Source organism: Armigeres subalbatus, chromosome 2 (genome assembly GCF_024139115.2).
Source record: "Armigeres subalbatus isolate Guangzhou_Male chromosome 2, GZ_Asu_2, whole genome shotgun sequence".
Taxonomy (NCBI): domain Eukaryota; kingdom Metazoa; phylum Arthropoda; class Insecta; order Diptera; family Culicidae; genus Armigeres; species Armigeres subalbatus.
In genome coordinates, this window is record NC_085140.1 from 167,701,154 (window position 1) to 167,726,558 (window position 25,405).

Consider the following 25,405-nt stretch of genomic DNA (forward strand, 5'->3'; position numbering starts at 1 on the left):
TGGACACAAATTCTCATATTTATATAATATACAGCATACAGTAGCAAATCATAAATCTGAAATTATTATGCTTTTATTATAATAAGCATACCATCAGATTATGTTAGCAGTATTATACCCCTTCTAAAAACGATTTCCAATAGACATTTATCACCTTCAACAAATGTCTAGGAAATTCCTAACGCCGGCAGTTTTGATTTCAAATTCATCAAAATCTGTCGTTACGTGCCTTATCTTAGCCTTGCAGCCACAATCGGAGGACGCGATTTGCATTTTGGTTATTTATTGGTTCAACTGTTGAAATTAACTCTATTCAGAACTGCAAAGTTGTTCTCAAATGTAGAAATTAGCTCCATTTTAAACACCGTTCAATCATCGTTTGAGCCTACTTCAAGGGCCGCCGGTAAGCGAGCAGTGAATGTCTCTCAACTTCGGCCCAAAGCATCGCCGTCGTGTTAAAGGTATCACGGGCTCTCATCTCCACCTCGGAATCGCTATCGGCTTAAGCAGGATCAGACCAAAATCACGAAAATCGGCGTAGCATCTTTGCGATGCTGTGCGTGAGTTTAAAAAAAACAACACCACTTCTTCGTTTCGCTGCATATGGTTGGGATTTCGCCGAAGTCGTTTGTTACATTGTCTAGAGATGTTATAATGTCATGCGAAGCCTACCTGCTGCTGTTGTGGTTCGCGATCTGTGACGACGACAATGACGACCGAAACGACGAGAGCTGATGACCAGAGGCGACGATGACGACGACGACGCACGTCGTCGTTGCCGAATTGACCCTAGGCGAGCCTAGTGGGCGTCTTATTCTCACGAAGCAAAACTGGCCCACCGAATGTGATATACATTTATGCGGAAAGTGTTATGATTTGATTAATTGATGCATTTGTTTTGTGGACTAGTATTGCAATCTGCAAATATAGTATAACATTTTCAGCATTTAAATGACGGGCATACATTTTCCCAGATAAATTAGGTTTAAGCAAATGTCCATATACGTATCCCCATATCATATTAATCAATATCTATTCTGTTCTGCGTTAATTCTGACTTACACTTTCGTGAATGTACACGTAAAAACGTTTTTTATTGACAATAATAACAATAGTAATAAACATATTTGATTAAGCAGACCAACTTTATATTCAACAATACTCACAATCTCTTCACACCTATCATTTTTATTAAGTCTCATTTATCATTTATATACCCAAGAGGTGATAAGATAAAATATGGTAAGTTAATTCATTTAAAAATATGTTGTATTAATAACGAGGAAATATTTATTTATCTAGGTAGTAAAAACGCATTGAGGAAAGGAATTCCGAAATTGCTTAAATACCAAAAAAACGTAAATTAAAAAAAAAGAGTTTTTTGACTAAGTTATTTTGTGACGGGGCTTACAGTTGTTTAAAGGCATCAGCCACTATCGTTTTTGCGACCAAGTTTGAGTTATCAACTGAGAAAATCGGGTGTCACATTTTACCTAACAGGCGCATTTCATACAGATTTTCTTTACTTTCATTTTGACAACATATTATAAAACTATATTTTGTTGGTTCTGTATTAATTTTAAATTTTTATTGATAAGGAAAGGCCAAGGCATGGAAACCAATGAGTTTTATTAACAAATTTTGCTAACATTTTGTCCAGTTTTTATACAGAGTTTTGTAGGTTCTTATACAGAATTGTAATAAAATCGGACATCCGCTGCTTGGGTGTCATTTTTAACTTTCCATTGTCCAATAAAAGTCGTTGTCGATTAAGAAGAAGAAGCCAAAAGATGCTATTTGAAAAATAAAAGTACACGGGAAAGCATAGATAAAAAAATCTCTAGTTAAAATATTCTAGAAGTAATTTGAAAAGCCCGACCTAATCCACCTACAGTGAATGGAACACTTCTTAAATTTTTTAAAAGTTGTGAGCACCCATTTTTTATTCCAATCTCTTAGCATTCGCTTATATGCTTATATATATGCTATATACCTTCAATTTAAAAACAAATATCTGAAATTGGGATAATACATATGTTAGTGCATATCATTCGTATTTCAGATACAGTGAACTATCCTTTAATCGATATTGAAGTTAAGGAGGTATCGGGATAAGGAACACATTTATATTTGGTGTGCAATAACATGTGAGAAATGAGAAGTGAGTGATGAGAAGTGAGAGGTGAAAAACGTGATGTGATAGTAGCGAAGTGAAAAGTATGTGAGTATAGTGGAATAAACAGAAGCAAGGGGTGAGAAGTGAGATGTTGAGTAGTGAGAAGCAAGTGGAGAGATATAAGACAGAAAGAAGAAGGAAGACAGAAGAAAGAAGAAGAAAGAAAGAAGGAAGGAAATCCTCACTTCTTACTTCTTTATACTCCCTTCTCACAACTCACTTTTCAATAATCATTTCTCACTTCTCACTACTTACTTCTTACTTCTCTCTTAGCACATCTCATTCTCACCTCCCTCTTCGCACTATCTCCGCACTTCTCACCTCCGCCCTTAAACACGTGGCTTAAACACCACTCCACTTGGGAGGCCACTGCTAATTTATGGCCGATTTATTGCTGAATTATTGCCCGTACGAGACTCTCCTTAGGGAGAGTCCATTTAATCTCCTCCAAAAGAATTTTACGGATCGTTTCAGCTAGCTAGTGAACCACCGACCGAACGGGTTTACCCTAATTATTGTAACGTCCTCATATGCATAGTTAGAAGGCACTGAGAGAATTCGGTAAAGTGTTCACTCATACTCAAGAGCGATGTAACAGGGTATGCTGCTCGCATCTCATCATCGGATCGGAGATCCACTGATCGTCGTGCAACAATCAACAGATAGGAGATGGACTGACTGCCCCTAAGTCACACTCCCATTTGGCGGAGGACGGGGCTCGGAAATAACAAACGCGACGTGATGTACAATACACAAAAATAATCAAACAAATAAAGACAACTTTCGTGATCATTTTCCAAGGCTCTCATAGATCATTTCTCCGCAGTATGAAATTTCTCCGCTATCCAAGCATTCACCGCAGTGGCGACCAAATTTTGAAAAATATCAAAGTGGCTTTTTTTCTGGAGTTAATATTTTAGAGTGCTGCACAATTGGGTCCTGTCCGACCCTATCCGGGTCATAGCTGGTGTGAGGCAAGGATGTATTCTACCACCGTTACTGTTCCTCATCGTAATCGATGAGATTCTGGTAGATGCGATTGACCGTGAACCAAACCGCGGGCTGTTATGGCAGCCTATAACCAACGCAACGGCGCTCTGATATGCAGAGTAAGCTCAACGACCTTGCAGAGCGCTCTTCCTCGGCAGGTTTAGTCATCAACGTCAACAAACCAAATCGTTGGTTTTGGAGAATGTTGAAAGCTTCCAATATCTTGGTAGCCAAATGGCGTCAGACGGCGGTACCAAGATCGACATAGGCGCACGGATCAAGAAAGCAAGGGCTGCCTTTGCGAATTTAACAAATATCTAGAAAAACAGGCAGATAAGTGAACGCACCAAAATACGAATTTTCAACTCTAACGTGAAATCTGTGCTGTTATACGCTAGCGAAACATGGTGTGTATCAGTGGAGAACACTCAACGGCTGCAGGTGTTCATTAACAGATGCCTGCGGTATATAATTCGGGCCTGGTGGCCTCACAACTGGATCTCAAACAACGAGCTCCATCGTCGTTGTCACCAGAGGCCGATAGCAACAGAAATTCGGGATCGGAAGTGGGGCTGGGTCGGCCACACTCTACATAGGGGCGGAAACGAAATCTGTAAACAAGCATTAGACTGGAACCCAGCGGGACATCGCAGCAGAGGCTCATGGCGGCGAAGGCTCAATAAAGAAATAAAAGAAGTCGACCGAAATCTAACCTGGCATGGCAACAGGTTAAAGCGATAGCCGGGCAACGCTCAGGATGGAGATCTTTCAAGTCGGCCCTTTGCACCACCAGGATCCATAAGTAAGTAAGTAAAATATTGTTGTTTTCGCTTATCGCAAAGAGATAACAATTAACAAAACGACTATTTAACTGTTATTCCGTTGTTTATTACAATAAAATGTTCTGGACCGATTAACTATCCAATTAAAGTGTCCTCAAATGGCTTCGTTGCACTACAAAAAAGGCGTTCGAGAACCAGCTATTCCCGGTGAATATTTGACTCGCGGATTGGGAAACACAAATTACGTTTTTCAGAATGTTCAATTCAAATCTACACCACGATTTTGCGCTGATTGACCCGTCAGTGGAAAACTTCTATAACAACTATTACTCTGCAAAATTTCCTGTTTTCTCCCTATTTTCCAGTTTTATTTTTTTATTTTTACAATTTAATAAATCTATTCCACAAAATAGGTCACCATAAAGTCTCAATATTAAACCACCTAATACGTCTACAACGCCCTTTAACAATTGTTTCGCTCCTGAAAGTAAAACAACAACTCACCCTCCACGGTGAGTTGATCATTCTTGTCCGTGCAAAACGGAGCTCTCCTCAGAAGCTTCGCATCTGGTAAAGTTTCTTTTGATCCGCGAGATGCTGGGCGGCGCATCGCTTCCACTCCGCGGCGGCGTTTCCTCCTTTCTGTACATTTTGCGGCGCTTCATGTCCAATTAGATATAAATAAGACCACTGTCCTAGGTAATGCTGGTAGTCCCCAACGTAGCAACAGGCTAGAACCATCGCCATCGAGACGGTTTCGTGCGACAGTACCGTATCCATCCGGACGAGTAACTTTCGTGGGAGAACGCCTACGACATTTCCAGTTCTACCTGAGCATCCGACCGATTGCGGATGTGCTTTAGGTTGCATCGCGAAGGTGTGAAATCCGATCGGATTAGATCAGATCAGATCATCGGGCTGTTGCTCCACTGACCAGCGCAAAGAATTGAGTGAAAACTGTAATAGCAGAGAATCAGTGAACGTTGGCGGAAGAACAAACCGACCGAAGTGATAATAACTGAATCGGCGTGAAGTAATTAGTACGTTCTTGAACGCAGTGAAAGTGAAATTGAATGGTGTAAGGGGAAATAAAAGGAGTTGGAAAAATGGTGAGTGCAAATATGCGATATCAAACAAGATAATTAGGACTGTAATGTGATGTAGTGAGACAAGCTTATAATTTACCATAATCGAAGTAGTGCAAATAAAGGATTTAAAACAATGTTTCTGAATGAAAACTTCAGCAGAGGATGAAATTAAAACATGTTCAAGTGAAACATCCATGGACATTAAAGTTCAAAATGGACAAGCAAGAGAAGCAGATGCCGTAAACAGTGCTGTGAGAAATTTATGATGTGCAATATTTGGTCGCTCCCATATGGAACCCATCGGTAAAAGAAACTTTTAAAGGTGATGGTGAAATAAAACCGTCTATTGCCTGCTAATTATTTTATAATTAGCCAAAGAAAAAAATATTCTAAAATAGTCACCTATTCGGTTTCATACTGAATTTCATTATTCGAAAAACTTAATACATTTTAATTGTCGAAGGTTGGTTTACAATAGGGATGTTTCAATAGAAATGACATCATCGGTAAATTTTCTTATTATATTCAAGTTTAATTTCTACCGGAAATGAATTGCGTTCTTGGGAATTTCTATCAATGCATTTTGTTGCGAGTCAATCGATTTAGGGTAAGTGCATTAAAAGTGAGCTAGACAGTTTACGCGTTTTTTATAAAAAAAAAAGTATTTTGGCCTTAGTTTCTGAACCCATAATCCGATCTGACATTTTTTAATAGGAAACAATAGGACAGGATTCCGCGTCGAATGGAACTTCTTGCGAGTAAATCGGTAAAAAATAAGTATACAAAAGTGAACTGCCTATGCGAAATTCTAATACGAATCTTTATTTTAGTTTTTCACGATCTACTCAACTTTACTTTTGATTTTCACATGAGGAAATATCATATAAACCCGTCGGAAACTATAGCGAACGTAACTGCTGAAAGAATGAAGAAAATCCAACCAGCCGTTTTCGAGTTATGCGGATACGAACACAGACCATTTCACTTTTATATATAAGAAGAAGATTTAAATTTCTTTAAACATTATCAACTAATAAAATTCATGTAGACTCTCATTTGACTAGATGACAGTCCAACTGAATGACATTTCGATTAAAAGAACTGCGTTTTGTTTTAATTTGAAACACTTGATTGATACATTAACTAATTGCCCATCATTGTGCATGACCTTTCGGCAGCCAATAAAAAAAATTACGACAATAAAGTTTCAAGACAATACTTTCGACCAAGTGGGCCTTGTGTCTTTTCGACTGAATAAGCCTCGATGAATTATGCTGCTAAATACTTTCGACTAGATGTCCATTCGAATAAATGTATCTTCGACCAAATATCCTTTCGCCCAAGTGTCATTCGACGAAATGTCATTCGACGAACTGCACACTTAGAATTTTTTACAGTATACTGTAATTTTTTAACGAACTTTCAACAGCTGAATGTTCGGTACTATTTTCGGTAATTGGTTACAGAATTACAGATCGTTAGGTAATTGGATATTCCATTATTTATTATTTATTACTTACTACATCAACAATGATGCCCAATGATGGTTAAAAAAAAAATATAAATACAATATCACATCACTACATTAAAAACATTGTCAACACGGTTAGATGACTTTACCCATTAATGGGTACTATGTTATTGTTGATATTATTCCCACCGTGAAAAATTCACCCATTTTCTTGAAAAAGTGCCACTACTCATTTTAATGGGTAGTGGCGCTTTTTAAAGAAAATGGGTGAATTTTTCACGGTGGGAATAATATCAACAATAACATAGTACCCATTAATGGGTAAAGTCATCTAACAGTGAAGAGGTTAAAATACAATACAATCACAAATACATTAACTATAGTCTATGTGTGTCAATTGTTCTGGTCGGTGAAAAATGATGTGAAGAACCGGCGGAGGACATCTCGCGTCAAGTGGAAATCAAACACCGACGCCACTCTATTGAAAACACGCTGCAAACCATGGAGGGCACTACGCAGTCCATAGTTTGTGCGACGAAAAGGAAGTCTTAGCATTAGGTTACTCCGCAGTTGTCGGGGTTGTGCGTTGATGTTTATTTGTCGCAGAAGAGTGTCACAATCTATTCTTCCTTGCAAAATATCGGCGACGGTTAATGCTCTGCATACATCCCTTCGGATACACAGAGGTTCTAAGCTGATCAGCTGGCAACGGCTCTCGTAGCGAGGAAGTCGTAGCGGATCTCTCCAGGGAAGGTTGCGGAGTGCGTACCGTATAAATCGACGTTGAACGGATTCGATGCGTTCGACACCATTATTATAGTTTGGACTCCAGACCGCAGAGCAGTATTCTAACGTAGATCGCACGAGAGAGCAATACAGTGTTTTCAAACAGTAGATGTCTGTGAAAGTCTTTGTCACTTTGATCACAAATCCAAGAGACCTGGATGCTTTATCAACAACATATGAAATGTGATCCGAGTATGTCAGTTTGGAGTCCAATAGAACACCGAGATCTTTCACACAGTGCACTCTTTCAATAGTTGTTTCGAACAGGCAGTAGTTGAAGGTAATCGGTTGTTTCTTTCTAAAAAAAGTTATGATCGAGCATTTTTTCGGGTTAACTACAAGTCGAGTTAGATTGCACCAATGAGCGAAAGCATCGATCTGGTCTTGTAGTAGATGACAATCGGCTATTGAGCAGATGCGCAAAAACATTTTAAGATCATCTGCAAAGGATAATCGCGGTCCTTTTAGAACTAGATGAACGTCATTGAAGTAGAGAAGGAATATCAACAGTCCCAGATGGCTACCCTGCGGTATGCCAGACATCGCGAAAAAGCTTTCCGAGCGACAATCGCCTAGAGCAACTGTCAACCGGCGCACAGTAAGGTACGAACCAAACCATGCAAGCAGGCTGCCTCCAATTCCCAATATATCAAGCTTGGCGATCGCAATGCTGTGGTTCAACTTATCAAATGCTGCAGTAAGATCCGTATAAATTACATCTGTTTGATCACAAGCAAGCATACTGTCTGTAACGTATGATGTGAGACATAGTAGATTCGTACATGTGGAACGTTTTTCCATAAATCCATGTTGGTCGGTACTGATATAATGTTTACAGTGGCCATTTAGAGAATCCATGACGACCAGCTCGAACAACTTCGATACAGCGCATAGCGACGTGATTCCTCGATAATTCTCGGGTACTTTTTCAAAACGGCGTATGTCGCAAATTGTAAACAAACCCGTTTTCAACAGCATATGGCATCAAATTCATCTAAAAATGTGTATATCTTCAAAGCTACATGAAAATGTGTTTTTAAAAATGTAAATCATTTTTTTGCAAAACGGTGTAACATCATTGTTGAAAATATTGCACATACACCGCTTAGCAGAAAATGAACTTTAAAAAGTTTTTTCGAACAACTAAATAGTTTAAAACGTGCGTCTGCTTGTACTTTTTCATCACTGATTTCAAAATTAAGCATTTTGCTTAAATATTCTGATTTTCGTTAAGAAAAACATTTTACGTTGTTTTTCTGCAGCAAATGTTGTTACGTCGTGTTGAAAGTGTTGCAATTTTTTTGTCGCATGTGCGTGAAATGTTTCAACTTGACGCAACATTTCGACGTATCAACAATGCAGCGTACGGAGCAGCGTAACATTTCGACGAAAGTAGCATGACCTCGGTCATGCTGACGTATCAAAACGACGTATGTGATTTATCTGTTGCAGAACGTTGTAACATATATTTTTATCAAAATAACTGAAATGTTCACACGTAGTGCAGATTTCAGGGTCAGTGACGATGAACCTTTTCATAATGCATCGTTGAGGTGTATTCAACTGCAATAAAAATGATTAGTTTCTAAATAGGAATAAAAATAAAATCTGAAAACTTCCAAGCCCATTTTCTCAGCTTGAACAAAATGTTACAACGCCGATTTGAAAAAGTTCCCGAGAATTGTTTATATCGCGTCAAAAAGTACCGTACAGTTCGGTAAATGGATTCCTTGACAATCCGTCAAATCTTACCGTACGTTCGATAATTTGAATACCATGCTTACCGAACAATTCGTTTTTTTTTTTGTTTTAATTTTTAATTTCGGATGTATCAGAAAATTATCAATTCTATAAGAAATAAATATATAATAATTATTAATTATTTTACCATCACAATCATTTTATTTGTGAATATGATTGAAAACCCATTCAATGAAGCAGCCGAGCTTGCAGTATACCGCCTTCTATGAAGCCTGCTTGTCTGTAATAAAAATCGCCGGAACAATGTTGCCTAGTAAAAATAAATCTGAAATATGAAAAGATTCCATATTTTTTTATTCGCACTTGAAGGTAAAAAGATTCTACAACTACTAACCTGTTCCATAGGCAGTGATATTGGGCAAATTTTAGACGAAGTTTAACGGAAGCCTTTAGCAGCAGAAAACTATTAACCGTGAACAACTTTTTGGAAATGATCAACACCATATGACAGATAATGTTATTTTACGGAAGTTCGGTAGTTCTGATATAATTTAACGAATTGTTCGGTAATTGTCTTACCATATTCGGAGATAATTTGTTTATACCGTACGAATTGTAATTTTGTTACCGAAGAACGTCAAATCAACCCTTTTTTGTTACAGAATTTCGGTTAAATAAAACATTTTTACCGAAAAATTTGTAATATCCCATGTTTACCGAAATATTTCGTCAAAGTTTTTACCGAACTGCGAAATATAATCTAAGTGTGTGTCCTAAAACCGGATTTTATTGGTTTTTGTTTATATTGAAAGTTAATATTGTATGGATCAATTAAAACGTAATAATAATACAGCCTTTACTCTTTTTGAGCAGTTCCAGCCATTTTTTTAAATACATGACAAGCGGCACGCACGTACGACTACGGTTTTGAACTAAGCTAAAGAAGACACTTTATGCTTGATTTTTCTCGACAACATGAATGATTTAATGAAATAATACAAGACGTTTACATTTGGTGAACTGGAAGGTCATTCGACAGTTTAGGACCGAATTCGAGGGAGATCTGCTTCGGTCTTCTGATACACAAAAGCATCCTTTAGTTCTGTAACACTTCCACTTTACAATTAACACCTTTCTCGATAAAAACGAACGGTGGCTTGTTGCGCTTGCAAATAACTTCACCAATACAACGAGATAAAAAAAGTGTATGAAAATATATTAGACACGGTGTATATTTTCATGACTTACGCATGTAATATGGTCGTAGTTCTGCGAAACCGCACCAAGCGGCTTGTTTTTTTTTTGCTAATTATCTAATACATGCATTCATCTCTTAGACTAGGTGTTCCGTGTTTCCTTAACAATATCATCCTTATTTGCTATGTTACGCTTTTAGTTATTATTAATACATTTCAATTGCCTCTGGCAGATAGAATATTTCCTCTGGTTGAATTGAACCATGTAGGAATTACAATGTTTTCTACTTAAACTAAACTTAACCTAATTTATACTAAAGGTACAAGGAGCTAATCGTTGCAATAGAAGATTGCAATAGAATGAGAATGCAATAGAAGATTGCAACGATTTTTGTCTAAAATTGGAAATTATTTTGTTGGACATTTGTTGCAATGTCTCAATATTAGAAATTCTATGAAGTTCATTGGTACTATACCACGGAGGCAACTTCAGAATCATTTTCAGAATTTTATTTTGAATCCTCTGAAGTGCCTTCTTTCTGGTATTGCAGCAACTAGTCCATATTGGCACAGCATACAACATGGCAGGTCTAAAAATTTGTTTGTAAATCAAAAGTTTGTTCTTAAGACAAAGTTTTGATTTTCTGTTTATAAGTGGATATAGACACTTCATATATTTGTTACATTTGGCTTGAAGGCCTTCAATGTGATTTTTAAAAGTTAATTTTTGATCTAGCAGAAGTCCTAAATATTTAGCTTCGCTAGACCAATTAATTGGAACCCCATTCATAGTGACAACATGTCTGCTAGAAGGTTTCAAATAAGAAGCTCTCGGCTTATGTGGGAAAATTATAAGCTGAGTTTTGGAAGCATTCGGGGAAATTTTCCATTTTTGCAAGTAAGTGGAGAAAATATCCAAACTTTTTTGCAATCTACTACAAATGACACGAAGGCTTCGCCCTTTGACTGAAAGGCCCGTGTCATCTGCAAACAAAGATTTTTGACACCCTGGTGGTAAATCAGGTAAGTCAGAAGTAAAAATGTTATACAATATGAGCCCCAGTATGCTTCCTTGGGGAACACCAGCTCTTACAGGTAATCTATCAGATTTAGAATTCTGATAGTTTACCTGCAGTGAGCGATCTGATAAATAATTTTGGATCAGTTTAATAATGTACAGAGGAAAATTAAAATTCATCAATTTTACAATCAAACCTTCATGCCAAACACTGTCAAATGCTTTCTCTATATCAAGGAGAGCAACTCCAGTCGAATATCCTTCAGATTTGTTGAGCCGAATTAAGCTCGTAACTCTTAATAACTGATGAGTGGTTGAATGCCCATGGTGAAAACCAAATTGCTCATCAGCAACAATAGAATTGTCATTAATATGAACCATCATTCAATACAACGTGCCCACACATCATCTATTTATCGACTTCAAAGCCGCATATGATACAATCGATCGGGACCAGCTATGGCAGCTAATGCACGAAAACGGATTTCCGGATAAACTGATACGGTTGATCAAGGCGACGATGGATCGGGTGATGTGCGTAGTTCGAGTTTCAGGGGCATTCTCGAGTCCCTTCGAAACCCGTAAAGGGTTACGGCAAGGTGATGGTCTTTCGTGTCTGCTATTCAACATCGCTTTGGAGGGAGTAATACGAAGAGCAGGGATTGACACGAGTGGTACGATTTTCACGAAGTCCGTCCAGTTATTTGGCTTCGCCGACGACATTGATATCATGGCACGTAACTTTGAGAGGATGGAGGAAGCCTACATCAGACTGAAAAGCGAAGCTAAACGGATTGGACTAGTCATCAACACGTCGAAGACAAAGTACATGATAGGAAGAGGCTCAAGAGAGGTCAATGTGAGCCACCCACCACGAGTTTCTATCGGTGGTGACGAAATCGAGGTGGTTGAAGAATTCGTGTACTTGGGCTCACTGGTGACCGCCGATAACGATACCAGCAGAGAAATTCGGAGACGCATAGTGGCTGGAAATCGTACGTACTTTGGACTCCGCAAGACGCTCCGATCGAATAGAGTTCGCCGCCGTACCAAACTGACTATCTACAAAACGCTTATAAGACCGGTAGTTCTCTACGGACACGAGACCTGGACGATGCTCGTGGAGGACCAACGCGCACTGGGAGTTTTCGAAAGGAAAGTGTTGCGTACCATCTATGGTGGGGTGCAGATGGCGGACGGTACGTGGAGGAGGCGAATGAACCACGAGTTGCATCAGCTGTTGGGAGAACCATCCATCGTTCACACCGCAAAAATCGGAAGACTGCGGTGGGTCGGGCACGTAGCCAGAATGTCGGACAGTAATCCGGTGAAAATGGTTCTCGACAACGATCCGACGGGAACAAGAAGGCGAGGTGCACAGCGGGCAAGGTGGATCGATCAGGTGGAGGACGACTTGCGGACCCTCCGCAGACTGCGTGGTTGGCGAAGTGCAGCCTTGAACCGAGCTGAATGGAGAAGTCTTTTATGTGCAGCACAGGCCACTCCGGCCTTAGTCTGATGATAAATAAATAAAATGAACCATCATTCTATTTAAAATAATCTTTTCAAACAGTTTGCTTATGGAAGAAAGCAAACTGATTGGGCGATAACTAGAAGCCTCAGCTGGATTTTTGTCCCAAGCGGCTTGTGATTTTTTGTGCGTAAAAGGAAAACGGGCATCATTTCATATCAATTCATACGTACATTTGTTGTAGGATATTCTCAGTTATGGGGTTGAGAGATGTCCGATACGATTTGTGATCAATTAAATCTTTTAAACGAAAGCTTAGGTAGAAAAATGGGAAATTTTTTTATGGCACTTGGTGCGATTTACCTGAACCCCGGCCATATGCAGAATCCTTCACCTTTACCAATATGAAGGAATATGTACATTGTACATTGTTGAAGAAGTGGGAGAATAGCAACGGTCCAAGATTGCTTCCCTGTGAAACACCAGACCCGTTTGTAAACCAAAACGAAGCAGAGGAGCCCGGTCAGTTTTCTATCACATAGATAAGAACTGAACCAACCGACGAGCCAAACCCGTGTTTTGCTAATATAATCATGCGGCTAACACGATCAAATGCAGCCTGCAAGTCGGTGTAAACGGCATTGATCTGCTATCCACGACCAACCATCTGCAAGCTAAGTGAAGAGAATCAAACTAGATTGGTGTTAACGCCTCGCCTTGGGAAAACCCATGTTGATTGATGCTAATGTAGTGACTCACGCAGGAGAATGTGTAGCTCGAAACGATGATTTCCATTTATTTCGGGAACGTGAATGATTGTTTCCATACAGTTGGAAAGCAAAATTGCCGCAATGACATCATGATTATGAGGATACTTACCACCCTAAAGGCAGTTCCGTGGCCCTTGGTGGAGCCTCCTCCTAAGGCATCAAAATCGGCTTTTCCATCAAAGTACAAACTATGATGAAATGGTATCGAACTTCAGCATTTTGAAAATGGAACTAAAACAACCTGTTATGTTTTTGGACCAGAGGCCATTGTCGAAATTTCCGATTGCATCAGAATCGGCCATTTTCAAAAAATCTCAAACTATGGCAAGATGGGTATTAAACTTTAGAATTTTGTAAGACAAAAATAGATATGACAACCGGATATGATTTTTGGGATATTGGCCACCTGAAACATGACACAGCTATATGGATCTGCAACATCATAACCGGATGTCATAACTTCCTTTACCTTGCTAAATGCTAAAAAAAAAAGTTCGACGCCTGTTTCGCCATAGCTTGCAATTTGTTGTAAATAACCGATTTTGATGCCTCCGGCGGCTCTTCCAAGAGCCTTGGGGCTGTCCTCCGGGCGGCCAATATCCCCAGAATCAGATATGGATGTTATAATTCCACTTATCTTGCAAACTGCTAAAGTTCAATACCCATATTGTCACAGTTTGTGGTATTTTGAAAATGGACGATCTTGATGTCTCCAATTTTGATGATCAAGGGCCTCGAACTGTCTTCAGGGTGATATAAATTTTCGTAAAATGGTCGATTTTGATGCCTCTGGAGGCTGGGATCTGAACCCAGGGTGGCCAATATCCCCAAAATCATGACTTGAAGTCGAGATTTACAATACTTTCCTGTTAAAGTTTAATTCCCATATTGCTAATATGGAGAGAAAATAGTGATTTTGCCATTTTGAAGCGGAACCGGCCACTTCGAAGAAACCCTGATGTTGACCATTTCTGAAACAGGTGTTACCATTAGTTTTGTATCTGATATAATTCCTATATACAAATTTACCGGAAGAGAGACGAAAAAAGCGACATTTTGTTGTAGTTATATTGCCAAAAAACAAAGCTGTGGTCAATTTCATTGCATCTGACCTAGGGACCCACCGGAATAACTCCGGATAGAAGGGCCTCTTCACAACTTCCAACTTGTATTCTGAATTCTGGGAAATATTGAGCCCAAATTCCCAACACTAGGCACATAGCCGAACTCACTTGGAATTCGAGTTTCGAACATAATAATAAATATCACAATTTTCGTACAAAATCTTGCCATACATATACAAATCTACAAGGTTTTAATGGAAGCAATAAAAGCTTTTCACACAGATACTTCATACTGTATTAATATTACACAAAATAATAAGATTTTAATACAATAATCGTGAAGAGCCGGAGGTACTTTCAAAATTCACACAAATAAATTAAAAACCCTTATTCGGTGTTGGTGCCTTTTTCGTGCATTAGATAAAAAACCAAAAAAACTTGGGTGAGATGGGGCAAAATAGGATAGGATTTCCCGTCGAATAGAATCTATTGCGAGTAAATCGGCCAAAGCTTAATTCCCAAAAGTGTGTTTACAAAATTTTGTACCCTACACACATACATACATACACACAAAAAGACATCACCTCAATTCGTCGAGTAGAATCGATTGGTATATAATAGGGTATCCAATCATGGTTTGAACCAAATGGCGGGTTTCAGATGAGCCGCCAAAATAAAGTTGATTTATTTCATTGAAGGGACATGTTAGAACTGCGATTTCTAGTTTGTATGGAAGCTTAGCTCATTATCTTTCTAAAAACATCCTGGGTGCACATATTTATGTTTAGTTTCATTGAAAAAACTTAATAATTACATAACTTTGATTCGTACCATGGTTTGAACTACACTGTTCATGGTTTGAACTAAAATCGTACCATGGTTTGAACTACTGCAGCAGCCAGCAGCTCCTAAATATAATACTAATCACATGCATGAAACGCTAAGGAAATCTGTAGAAAAGGAAATTTGTTTTACTATTCATCTTCTCGCATTCGATTAATAACTCGAAACGTGTGAAAATCGTCTAAATTATCAATATGAAAATTGCGATTTTTCCATATTGGAAATGTAAACAAAATGCTTCAGCTAGGCGTATGCAGCGCTCCTAGCGGACAGCAGCAGAACATGACTGCATTTACAAGTTCAAACCATGGTACGAATTTAGTTCAAACCATGATCAGTTTTTACCTTGTATAAATGTTACTATTTTAACTGTTTAAAACTGTTTCTCAATTGTATGATGACGTCAATCGATTACAGATGAAAAAAGCATTCTTTTGATATATTGATCTCACTCCTGTGTCATTTACGCTTTATGAAATGATGCCACTGGTGGGGGGGATTTGGCGCAAATTCAGGACGTTTTTAAATCGCTTTATTTTATTACTTAAACAATATGTACGAATGTTTAAATAAACTTTATCACTTCCAGTATACCTAAATATTCAATTCATACTGTTTTAGGTTCATTTCCTGTCAATGAGATGGTAATTTCTACTAATTTCAAAATGGTTCAAACCATGATTGGATACCCTACTATAGCTCTCCGAACCTTCAATCAAAAGTTTGGATTTAGAGTAACATATAGCCTTTACGTATACTTATTATACGAGAACCGCAGAAACGTATAGCCTTTACGTATAATTAGTAAACGAGAAAGGCAAAAATACAGTCTCCCGCATTTGAACATGCCAAAATTTTATACAGATTTTGCAAGATTCTCTTACAGAACTATATTAAAATCTGCCATCCACAGGTTAAGTGTTGAATAAAGATTTTTTTGGTTTATTTACTTAAGTCTTCAGTGATTTCAAGATGAATCTCTCCTGGAAATGTATGCAAAAACCGTTAGATTCATATTATCGCCTTCCAATTGAAGTTACAATAACTACATTACCTGAACATGTTTTTAAAATAATAGCATATATACAAAATATATACAAATTCTCGTAATTAACTTTGATAAACTATACCTTTGTTCTATAATGACCCAAACTTCAAATATATTTAAATTTGCGTAAACAATCTAGTGGTTGAAATGTAATCTACTTCTCTAAAAGAGAAGGTACGTGTCCAAGAGTATAACTAAAAGCAAGATAACCGTACACATTTTAGTTGCTGATACTTTGCGATAATACAGAAATTGCAAAACTATTCAGAAAACCAATTGAACGAAGTTCGGTAATGGCTTTTAATTCCCTTTGTACAAATGTTGCAAGCACAATCAAATGAATCAGTAATAGAAGCACATGTTATCATGAGATGAATTTAAGCTAGGCTCACTTGGTAAGTGAAAAGTTGTCAACGACATTAGACCATAAACTATAAGAATCGATTTTTGTTGCTATTGTTCTGAAAACAAGTGTACACATTTAAAAAATTCAGAAAACAAAACTAAAGAAATATAACAAATCTCCTTTAACATTTTCAGAATTTTGCTACACTAATATTGGCTGCCCTTATGGTGACAGCACAAACTGAAGAATTCAATGGATACTTCTACCCGAAGCCCAGCTGCGACTTTGGGGTGCCGCAAACAGTTTATGTAACTCGAACTGCCACAAACTACCTAACCCGTACCGAAACCATCCAGGGAGGTATTCAATATGACGAGCAAACCGTCACGCAATATTCTTCGATCTACATTACGTCGTCATACGTTCAAACCGTTCCGGTGTACCAAACCGTAACTAGAACCAATACCTACACCGTCACAGCTCCTGCACAACCTCCACGGGTCCAATACAGTACAATCACTATTCCGCCAGTTGTCTCAACTTACACTTCAACCCTCATCAAAGCCACTCCTGTGTATCAGACCATTCGAGATGTCAGCACTGTAACGTTACCTGCTCAAATTCTTCCGGCACAAACCTACTACGATACAGTATCGCTTCCTGCAGTTACCAGAACATCCACCGTCATCCGCACCTCTACCGTTCCAGTTGTGCAGACAGTGCGCGATGTAGTCACTGTTGCTGCTCCTGCAGTCACACTACCGCCACAAATCGTTTACTCCACTGTACAGTTGCCTCCTCAAGTTCTATACTCTACGCAGTATATCACCACAACTCGACCGGTAGTTCAGACCATCCGGAACACTGTTACTCTGCCCGCAGTTACTCTTCCCGGACAAACCTACTACAACACTGTTACGCAACCTCCTGTAACCGTTGTTTCCACCGTCGTCAACAACGTTCCTACTCCGGTCTACCGAACCATCACCAACACCCAAACCGTTACACTCCCTGCCCCGGCACCGCAATATCAAACCATCTACTCCACAGTGACGCTCCCCGGTAGGGATCAAACTCATACTAACTACCGAACGACAACCTTGCGGGACGTTCAATACATCACACGTACGGTGACTAATACCATCCCCGGTGTGCAATACGACGCACAAACCATTTACTCCACTGTGACACTCCCGGGCGTTACGAAGACCTTCTGTGGGCCAGAAAATACTTATCTGCCCTCAGCGGATGATAATACCATTGGGAGGGGCAACAGTGGATTCGGAGGTTTCAATGGACGGTACAATCGTTTCTTCTAATTTTAATCTAATTAAATTAGAATCGTATATGTAAATAAAATACTCTCTGTCAGCTGCCAGTAAACCAGGAATACGAGAACTCGGAATTTAAATACGTAAACAGCGTGTTTAGTGATATGAAGTTTCATTCAGAATTAAGTAGTATACGAACGATTAAACGAATTTGCGCAAAAGCGGTCACTGTTGTCTTATTCGAAAGAAATGAGCCGTTTGTTCTAATCCATATTATTCACATCCACCCAGCTTGACATGCTTGTTCACCCTTCTTGTGGTTGATGATCGTCACGTGTAATTATACCTGAGTGCGACATTGAAAAACTCAAACATGCATACATGAAGTTCAGCTTCCCGCCCACGCACGCTTCTAGGCCTCAGCGGTAAATTATGTCGAAGGTAAGTATTTCGATAAGCATCAGTTTATCGCAGCAAATTTTATTCATACCCACATAGATTCAAGCGATCCATATAATTATGTAAGATCCGTATAACGTAATGCACAACTTGTATGGAGAATCTGGATTTTATGTCATTTATACGGTAAGTAAATTGATATTATACATGAAGGGAAGCATAACCAGATCACACAAACGGAGAGTGGATCACAAAATACCTTCTGAAAAATTCCAATTAACAAAACTAAATGTTTTAGGATAAAAGAGTAATTTAACAAGGATACGAACAGATTTAATGTAGTTTTTATTGATGTTTCAAACGAAAAGTTTAGTGTCTATGATAGTTTTTACTAAACTTCCATAAACAGCAACCGCAATGTGAAGTGAATAATACGAGAAAGGTAAAAACTCTGTTATACCAAACAAGAGCAGTGATCAGTAAAACGGCAAATAATACAGATTAGGTAGTTCTCATTCATTATTGCGCTAACACTTGACCCTCTAAATACTTTTACAGTTAGCTTCCTATTAAGATCATTTCACCAACTGGCATAAATCTAATCATGCCAAGTAAATAAATCCAATTATCTGTTGCTCCACGGGGAAGGGTGCAATATCAAGAAAGAGATAAATTCAAAAACATATAAATTTATTGAACTTTCAAATTGTTGGTCGGTTTGATCTTTTTTCAAAGCGATGATGAAAATAAATAAAGATAAACTATAGAGGAAGATTTTTGCTGCCGTCACTGGCGAAACATCTATTGCTGGCCACGATAGGGCGCTAAAAGTTACCGAAGAAAAAGTCAATATGTTTTGACAGTTGTGTACCGAACATGTTTGGGAAGGTGTTCAAACGGAACCCCAATCAATTGTGCAAAACATGAGCTCAATTGATTGCGGTCCCGCTTTCCGTATTGCATTTTACATTTATATGGAAACTAGTCGACCCGGCAGACGTTGTCCTGCGTAGTAGGCGAAAATGTTGTTGCCCATGCGAAATTTCCTTACGATTCTTAATTTTAGTTTTCCACGATTTTTGCATGAGGAAATATCATATAAACCCGTCGGAAACGATAACGAACATATTTGCTGAAGGAATGAAAAAAATCCATCCAGTCGTTTCCGAGTTATGCGTATACGAACACAGACCATTTCATTTTTATATATATAGATAGTATGAGAAAACGTTATTATTTTCATTTTTACTCCTAGCGGTTTTTATTTAAAGTCAATGACGTGACTCAATACGTCAGCACATAGTCTGAAAGATACCGAAATACTTTGCTGAAGAGGGTACGTTGCTGGAACGTCTATGAAAAATGATACAACGCTTCGAAGATTGATTGTTCAAACCATATGCCAGAAATCAATATTTCTGCCAGCACTACCGAACAAACGATGGTTGTAAGCGAACAAGACCCTTCTTCCATCTTGTCCACAATTTTAGTTTGAGAAATGATTCCAAATATCACCAATTTGCTTCCCAGACCTATCGGATCATTAATGCTGAAATAACACTCAGTTAAATTATTGGTCCACGTAGCTCGACAGCGCTGCTGGCCAAATAAATTATTTTTTGCATATGGTTTGAACAATCTAATTAGAAGAGTTATAACTTTTTTGTGAACGTTTTTTTTTTTTTTTTTTTTTCCTGTTCGGGTGTGCCACTGCGACCAGTTATTAGATCTATTGTAGCGTTACCCGTATCCTTAGTGTTTAAGTGCATGTCGAATTACTCCAGTACTATTGATAAGCAATGCAGTATCGGTTTCGATACAGTTGTTGTTTTGTTTTCTCAAGAGCACCATGACAAGGTCCCTCTATTTAGACCACAGAGCAATCCCATTGAAGGCGCGCCCCTTATCAATAGGAAATCAATCCTGTCTTGAGAAAACAAACCAGTGATACTGTTTTGGCTATGCATCGGAGCCCTAGCCACATCCTTGTCTTGCTTCTAGAATATCACCAGTAAAACTCTTAAAACCCGGGATTTAGCTCTGTCTACAAGACCATTTCAAGCAAGAGAATTTGTTCAGCAATAAGAACTTCCGTGTGTTCCTCTCACTACCATTGTTCACCAGTTCAAGAAGAGTTAGTACGTATTTAAACCCCTAACTCGATTTTTCCAGCAGTCAGTTCAGCCTAGGGACGGGTACCGAGGTTTTTTAACTAATTGCTTGAAAAGTTGTTTCCACTGCATACAGTTTAGCCTCAAACCAGAGGAATTCGAGTCTTTCAACTGTCTGCAAGGTAACATTAACTATGTTTTATTTCTGAGACTGCTGTTGGTAGCGGGGACTAAATACGATGAATCCTTAATTACCACAACTTATTGCACTAGCTAGGAAAATGGATTAAGCTAGGGCTTTGTTTGGTAGATCTTACACCGCAACACACTACGTCAAAGTGATCTACCGTGTTACGGGATTTGTGAACGTTCCAGCAATGTACATTATTCAGCAAAATTTGTCAGCATCATTTGGGTAATATGTACTTCAACGCAATGTTCCACATAGTTTACGGTGAGTTGAAACCTGAGTTAAAATGCAAAAATATACATTTTCCCATACTAATTTCCACATACTAATTTCCACATGAACGACTTCATCCGCGATATGCGACCACGATAACGTTCCAATCTGTTTGCAGACTGACCTATTCGGACAATGTTTTGACACAGTCCAGGATTCCAGGATATAGATTTACGCGGAAGGATGCATTTTACGCCAAAACTATATTTCTCAGAAAAAAAAAACATTTTTGTTCCACAACGTTGATCCGAATAGTAAGTCCATCATCATGGTGCTATCAAAGAATGAGGTGGTCCATCACAAAAAAAAAAATATTTTGCGGAATACTGACATGCAATGTTTTACAAAGTTGTAGCACGGTTTATTCCAATAAATTATGTAAAAAAAAGTTTTGCCAAAAACATTTCTCTTTGGAACTGTAACAGTAGAGTAGAGTGGGGCAAGAGTGCGCGTGGGGTAAGAGTACGTTTTCGATTTTTTGAAGTAATAAAAAAAGATAAACTAGCAGCACTGCATCAGTTTGACAGGTATTCTGGCCAACTATTATCATGTGTAATTGTAAACGATTTGAATAAACAACAAGGGAGATATGGAGTTAGATAACTTTTTGGCCATTTTGCTAAAAATAATTGGATTTCCGCAACTAGTATTTCATTACCATATATACGTTCAATCAGGTGAACATTATACCATTTCGATAACCTATTGTATAGAGTACTTTATGGTACAGAACACCAATCCGGTTGGTTTTCCAAGAAGTCAAAACCATTACTTGAATTATTTTTGGGATTGTGGGGTAAAAGTACGCAGGAACCGGTGGGGCAAGAGTACGCATATGAATCCTCCAGTTCTGATGTCAAATCCGTATCTCCGGCCGAAATAAGACTTCTTCCAAAGCGTAAAGATCCACAACTAAGAAAAAAGGACAGAATTTGAAATTATCACAAGTTTTTAGGATAAGTTGAAGTAATTCGGTGTTAGAAAGGACTTAGCGAACAAAGCACTGAAGTGAAATAATGAAATTGTATTAGGACTTGTTGTACACCTAAACATAGTACGAAAACACAATTTCATCTAAATGATAATTTCATTTAATCAAAAGAAACATTCATAAATTACGCAACGTTTAGCTGGGAGGGGTTGCGAGATGTGTGACGATTCATATAATTTTTAGAGGATTCATACAAATAGTGTAAGATAGGGGGGAGGGGTGATGAAATAGCCAAATTTTACGTTACGTGATTGGTGGACTTTCTTTAAGGAAAATGCCTTTGTATACGCCACGCGAAACCTGATATATATTTTTACCTCTGTAGTTTTTGTATATATAAAAAACAATGGTTTTTCGTATGAAAGTGCACATTTTTGGGACCCCTCCCCTTTAAGAGTTACGTAATCTTTAAAATTCCCTAATATATGCTCATTAAACATCAATTAAATGTTATTAACTCTTTTTTGTGTTAATATATACTTAAAGCACATTATTGGATAAATGCGTACTCTTACCCCACCCGATGCGCACTTTTACCCCACCGGTGGGGTAAGAGTGCGTTTATCACTTGTCTTGCAATAAGGGCTCTACTAAAACGAATCTTAATAATTTAAATATTTTTTCCACTGGGTAACATAAAGGAAGAGTATATGAATCATCGACACTGATTTGATATGCCGAAGCTTGCTTCATAAGGGCCACATGATCGATTGAAAACTAAGTGCGTACTCTTGCCCCACTCTACTCTATAGGTGTCAAAATTCTTGAATCTTCCACAGCAGGGTGTTTTTTATTATCTTGGATTTTCAATGGAACCTCAACCATATGGGCAACAAACTTCTTGAAATTGCCTCAGCAGTTTGTTTCTGATTGCTTTAGGGGCACCAGACGTGATGACTTTATAGGTTCCCCGTAGGGTGTTAAGTGGCCATAAATACTTTCCATTTATATCCCTAGCATAATGGGTATCAATCTTATAAAATACTAGCTGACCCGGCGAACTTTGTCTTGCCCAAAACTGATCAATTTGCTGATATATTTTTTACGTACACAATTTATCTAAAAAATTAACTGGTTTTTCAAAATATTTTTTTTTCTGATGGACCCAAATCCATGGGCGTAGCTAGGATTTCGAGAAGGGGGGGGGGTCCAACTTTTTCTAAATCGTAGTTTTGTAGTAATTTTATAAAAACACATGAATATTAACACATGAAACCAAATCCAAACCAAATCGAAACAATAATGATTAAAACAATAATGGATTTAAAACTGCGTGATTTATTGCTCATCAGATATTTTTAAATAAAGTGAGAAAAATATTAACGAACTTAGTATTCAGAAAGAATATAAAATCGGCTATAACAATTATTATACAAATCCTGCATTCTTCCATAAGTCTTGTCTTATGCATTCTTCCTTAAGTTTAAGAAACCTAGAACCATACATCTGAATTTCTAAACAAATCCTCTCTGAAATAATGTTTGTTATAAAATAGGCAGAAAAATCAGTATGCAAGCTTTCTCCAGGAATTCTTCCGACAATTGCTCCTGGCATTCTATCCGAAATTCTATCAGGGATTCTTTTGGAATACCTCCAGCAACTTATTCGGCTGTGTCTTCAGGAATTCCACCATAAATTTTACCGGTAATTGATCCGAAAATTCCACCATTATTTACTCCAAGGAAATCTTCACGAACTTCTTTATAAGTTCTGCAGAATTCTCTGCAATAATTCAAATGATTTCGTGCTGTTTCCCATAATTTTTAAGAATAAGAATATTCCGTGGAAATTCCGCAGAATTGCCAGTAAACATTTCTGAGAATTTCACAAAAAATCGAATTTCTTGTGTAAATTCCATAAAATTTTCCGTGAATTGTTTCGAATAATTTCTTGTGAACATTTCAAAGAATTTCTCCAGGAATTCCACCGGAAATTCATACAGAAATTATACCGAAAATGAAATCAACAATGGAATTTTCGGAGGAATTCCTAGATTAATTCGCAATGAAATCCTAAAAGAATTCCGGTGGAAACTTCAAGATTTTCACTGGGAGATCCTCCAGGAGTTTTTCCGAAAATTCGGCATTCCACCGGCATTTCCAATTTCTCTAGGATTTCCTTCGAGAAATAATTCCGGTAGTTCTATCGGCAGTTCCTCTGAAAATTCTTCTGGGAATTTCGGCAGAATTGGAATTTATTTAGGCTTCTTCAGGAATTTATATAGATTTTCCACCAGAAGCTCCTCTGAGAATTTCTTTGCGAGCTCCTCTTCGAATTCTCCGGGAGGTCCTCTGATGATGATGATGGTCCAGCTACAAACCCCAACAAAGGTTTCAGCTAGACGAGATTTGTCTATAAGATGAATTCTCTTGTTTCCGAGAATGCTTCTGGTAGTTTCCCCGGGGTTCCTTTGAAAATTCTCCCGGGAGTTTCTTCAGAAATTCTTCCAGAAAATTCCTTCGAGAGTTCCTCCGGGAATTCCACCAGCAATTCATCCGGGAGTTTCTCCGGAAATTCCTCCGGGAGTTCCACCAGAAGCTATTCCAGGAAATTATTCAGGCTTTTTTCAGGAAATCATTTAGGCTTTCTTCAGAAATTAAGCTGGAAATTCCTCCCGAAGTTCTTCCGATAGTTTCTCTGGGAGCTCATCCGGGAGGTCCTCTAGGAATTCTTCTAGGAGTTCCTCCTGAAATTCCTCCGGGAGTTCTTACGGGAGCTCCTCCGGCAGTTCCTTCGGGAATTCCTCCGGGAGATCCACCAGCAGTTTCTACGAGAATCCCTCCGGGAGTTTCATCGGCAGTTTCTCCGGGTGTTTCTCTGAAAAGGAATTCCCGGAGGAACTCCCAGAGTAATTTCCGGAGGAACTCCTGGGGGATTTTCTATAGGAATTTCCGGATAAATTATCAGAGGAATTCTCGGAGGAACTGCCGGTGGAACTTCTGGAGGAATTTATTGAAGAACTTCAGGAAGAATTTCCGGAGGAAATCCTGGAGGAACTCTCGTAAGAATTTTAGGATGAACTCCCAAAGGAACTTCCGTAAGAATTCCAGGAGGAACTCCTGGAAGAATTCATAAAAGGACCTCCCGGAGGAATTCCCGTAAGAACTCCCAGAGAAATTCTCCGAGGAATTTCTGGAGGAATTTGTAGATAAATGCCTAAAGAAATGCTATATAAATTCCTGGAAGAAAGCCTGATTGAATTCCCGAAGGAACTACTGGTGGAAGTTCAGAGGAATATCCGGTGGAATACCTTAGAGGAAGAGAAAAAATATTTCTGAAGGAACTTCCGAAATCCCATTTCCCGTGAAATTCCTGCCAAATATCATCCAGGAATTCCCTGTAAAGTTCCTGGAGGTATTACCGGAGAATTTCTTGGAAAAACTCCTGGAAGAACTCCCGGAGGAACTCCAACAAGCACTT

The 25,405-nt window shown here is 38.5% G+C and overlaps 1 protein-coding gene across 1 annotated transcript; it reads left to right on the plus strand.

Annotated features, from left to right (window-relative positions):
- The first annotated feature begins 4,641 nt into the window (after positions 1-4,641).
- On the plus strand, positions 4,642-18,245 carry LOC134211151 (poly(A) polymerase). Its single transcript, XM_062687793.1, has 2 exons — positions 4,642-5,057; positions 16,945-18,245. Exons 1-2 carry the CDS (start codon positions 5,055-5,057, stop codon positions 18,067-18,069), a joined length of 1,128 nt encoding a protein of 375 aa, XP_062543777.1. The 5' UTR covers positions 4,642-5,054; the 3' UTR covers positions 18,070-18,245.
- Positions 18,246-25,405: the final 7,160 nt, after the last annotated feature.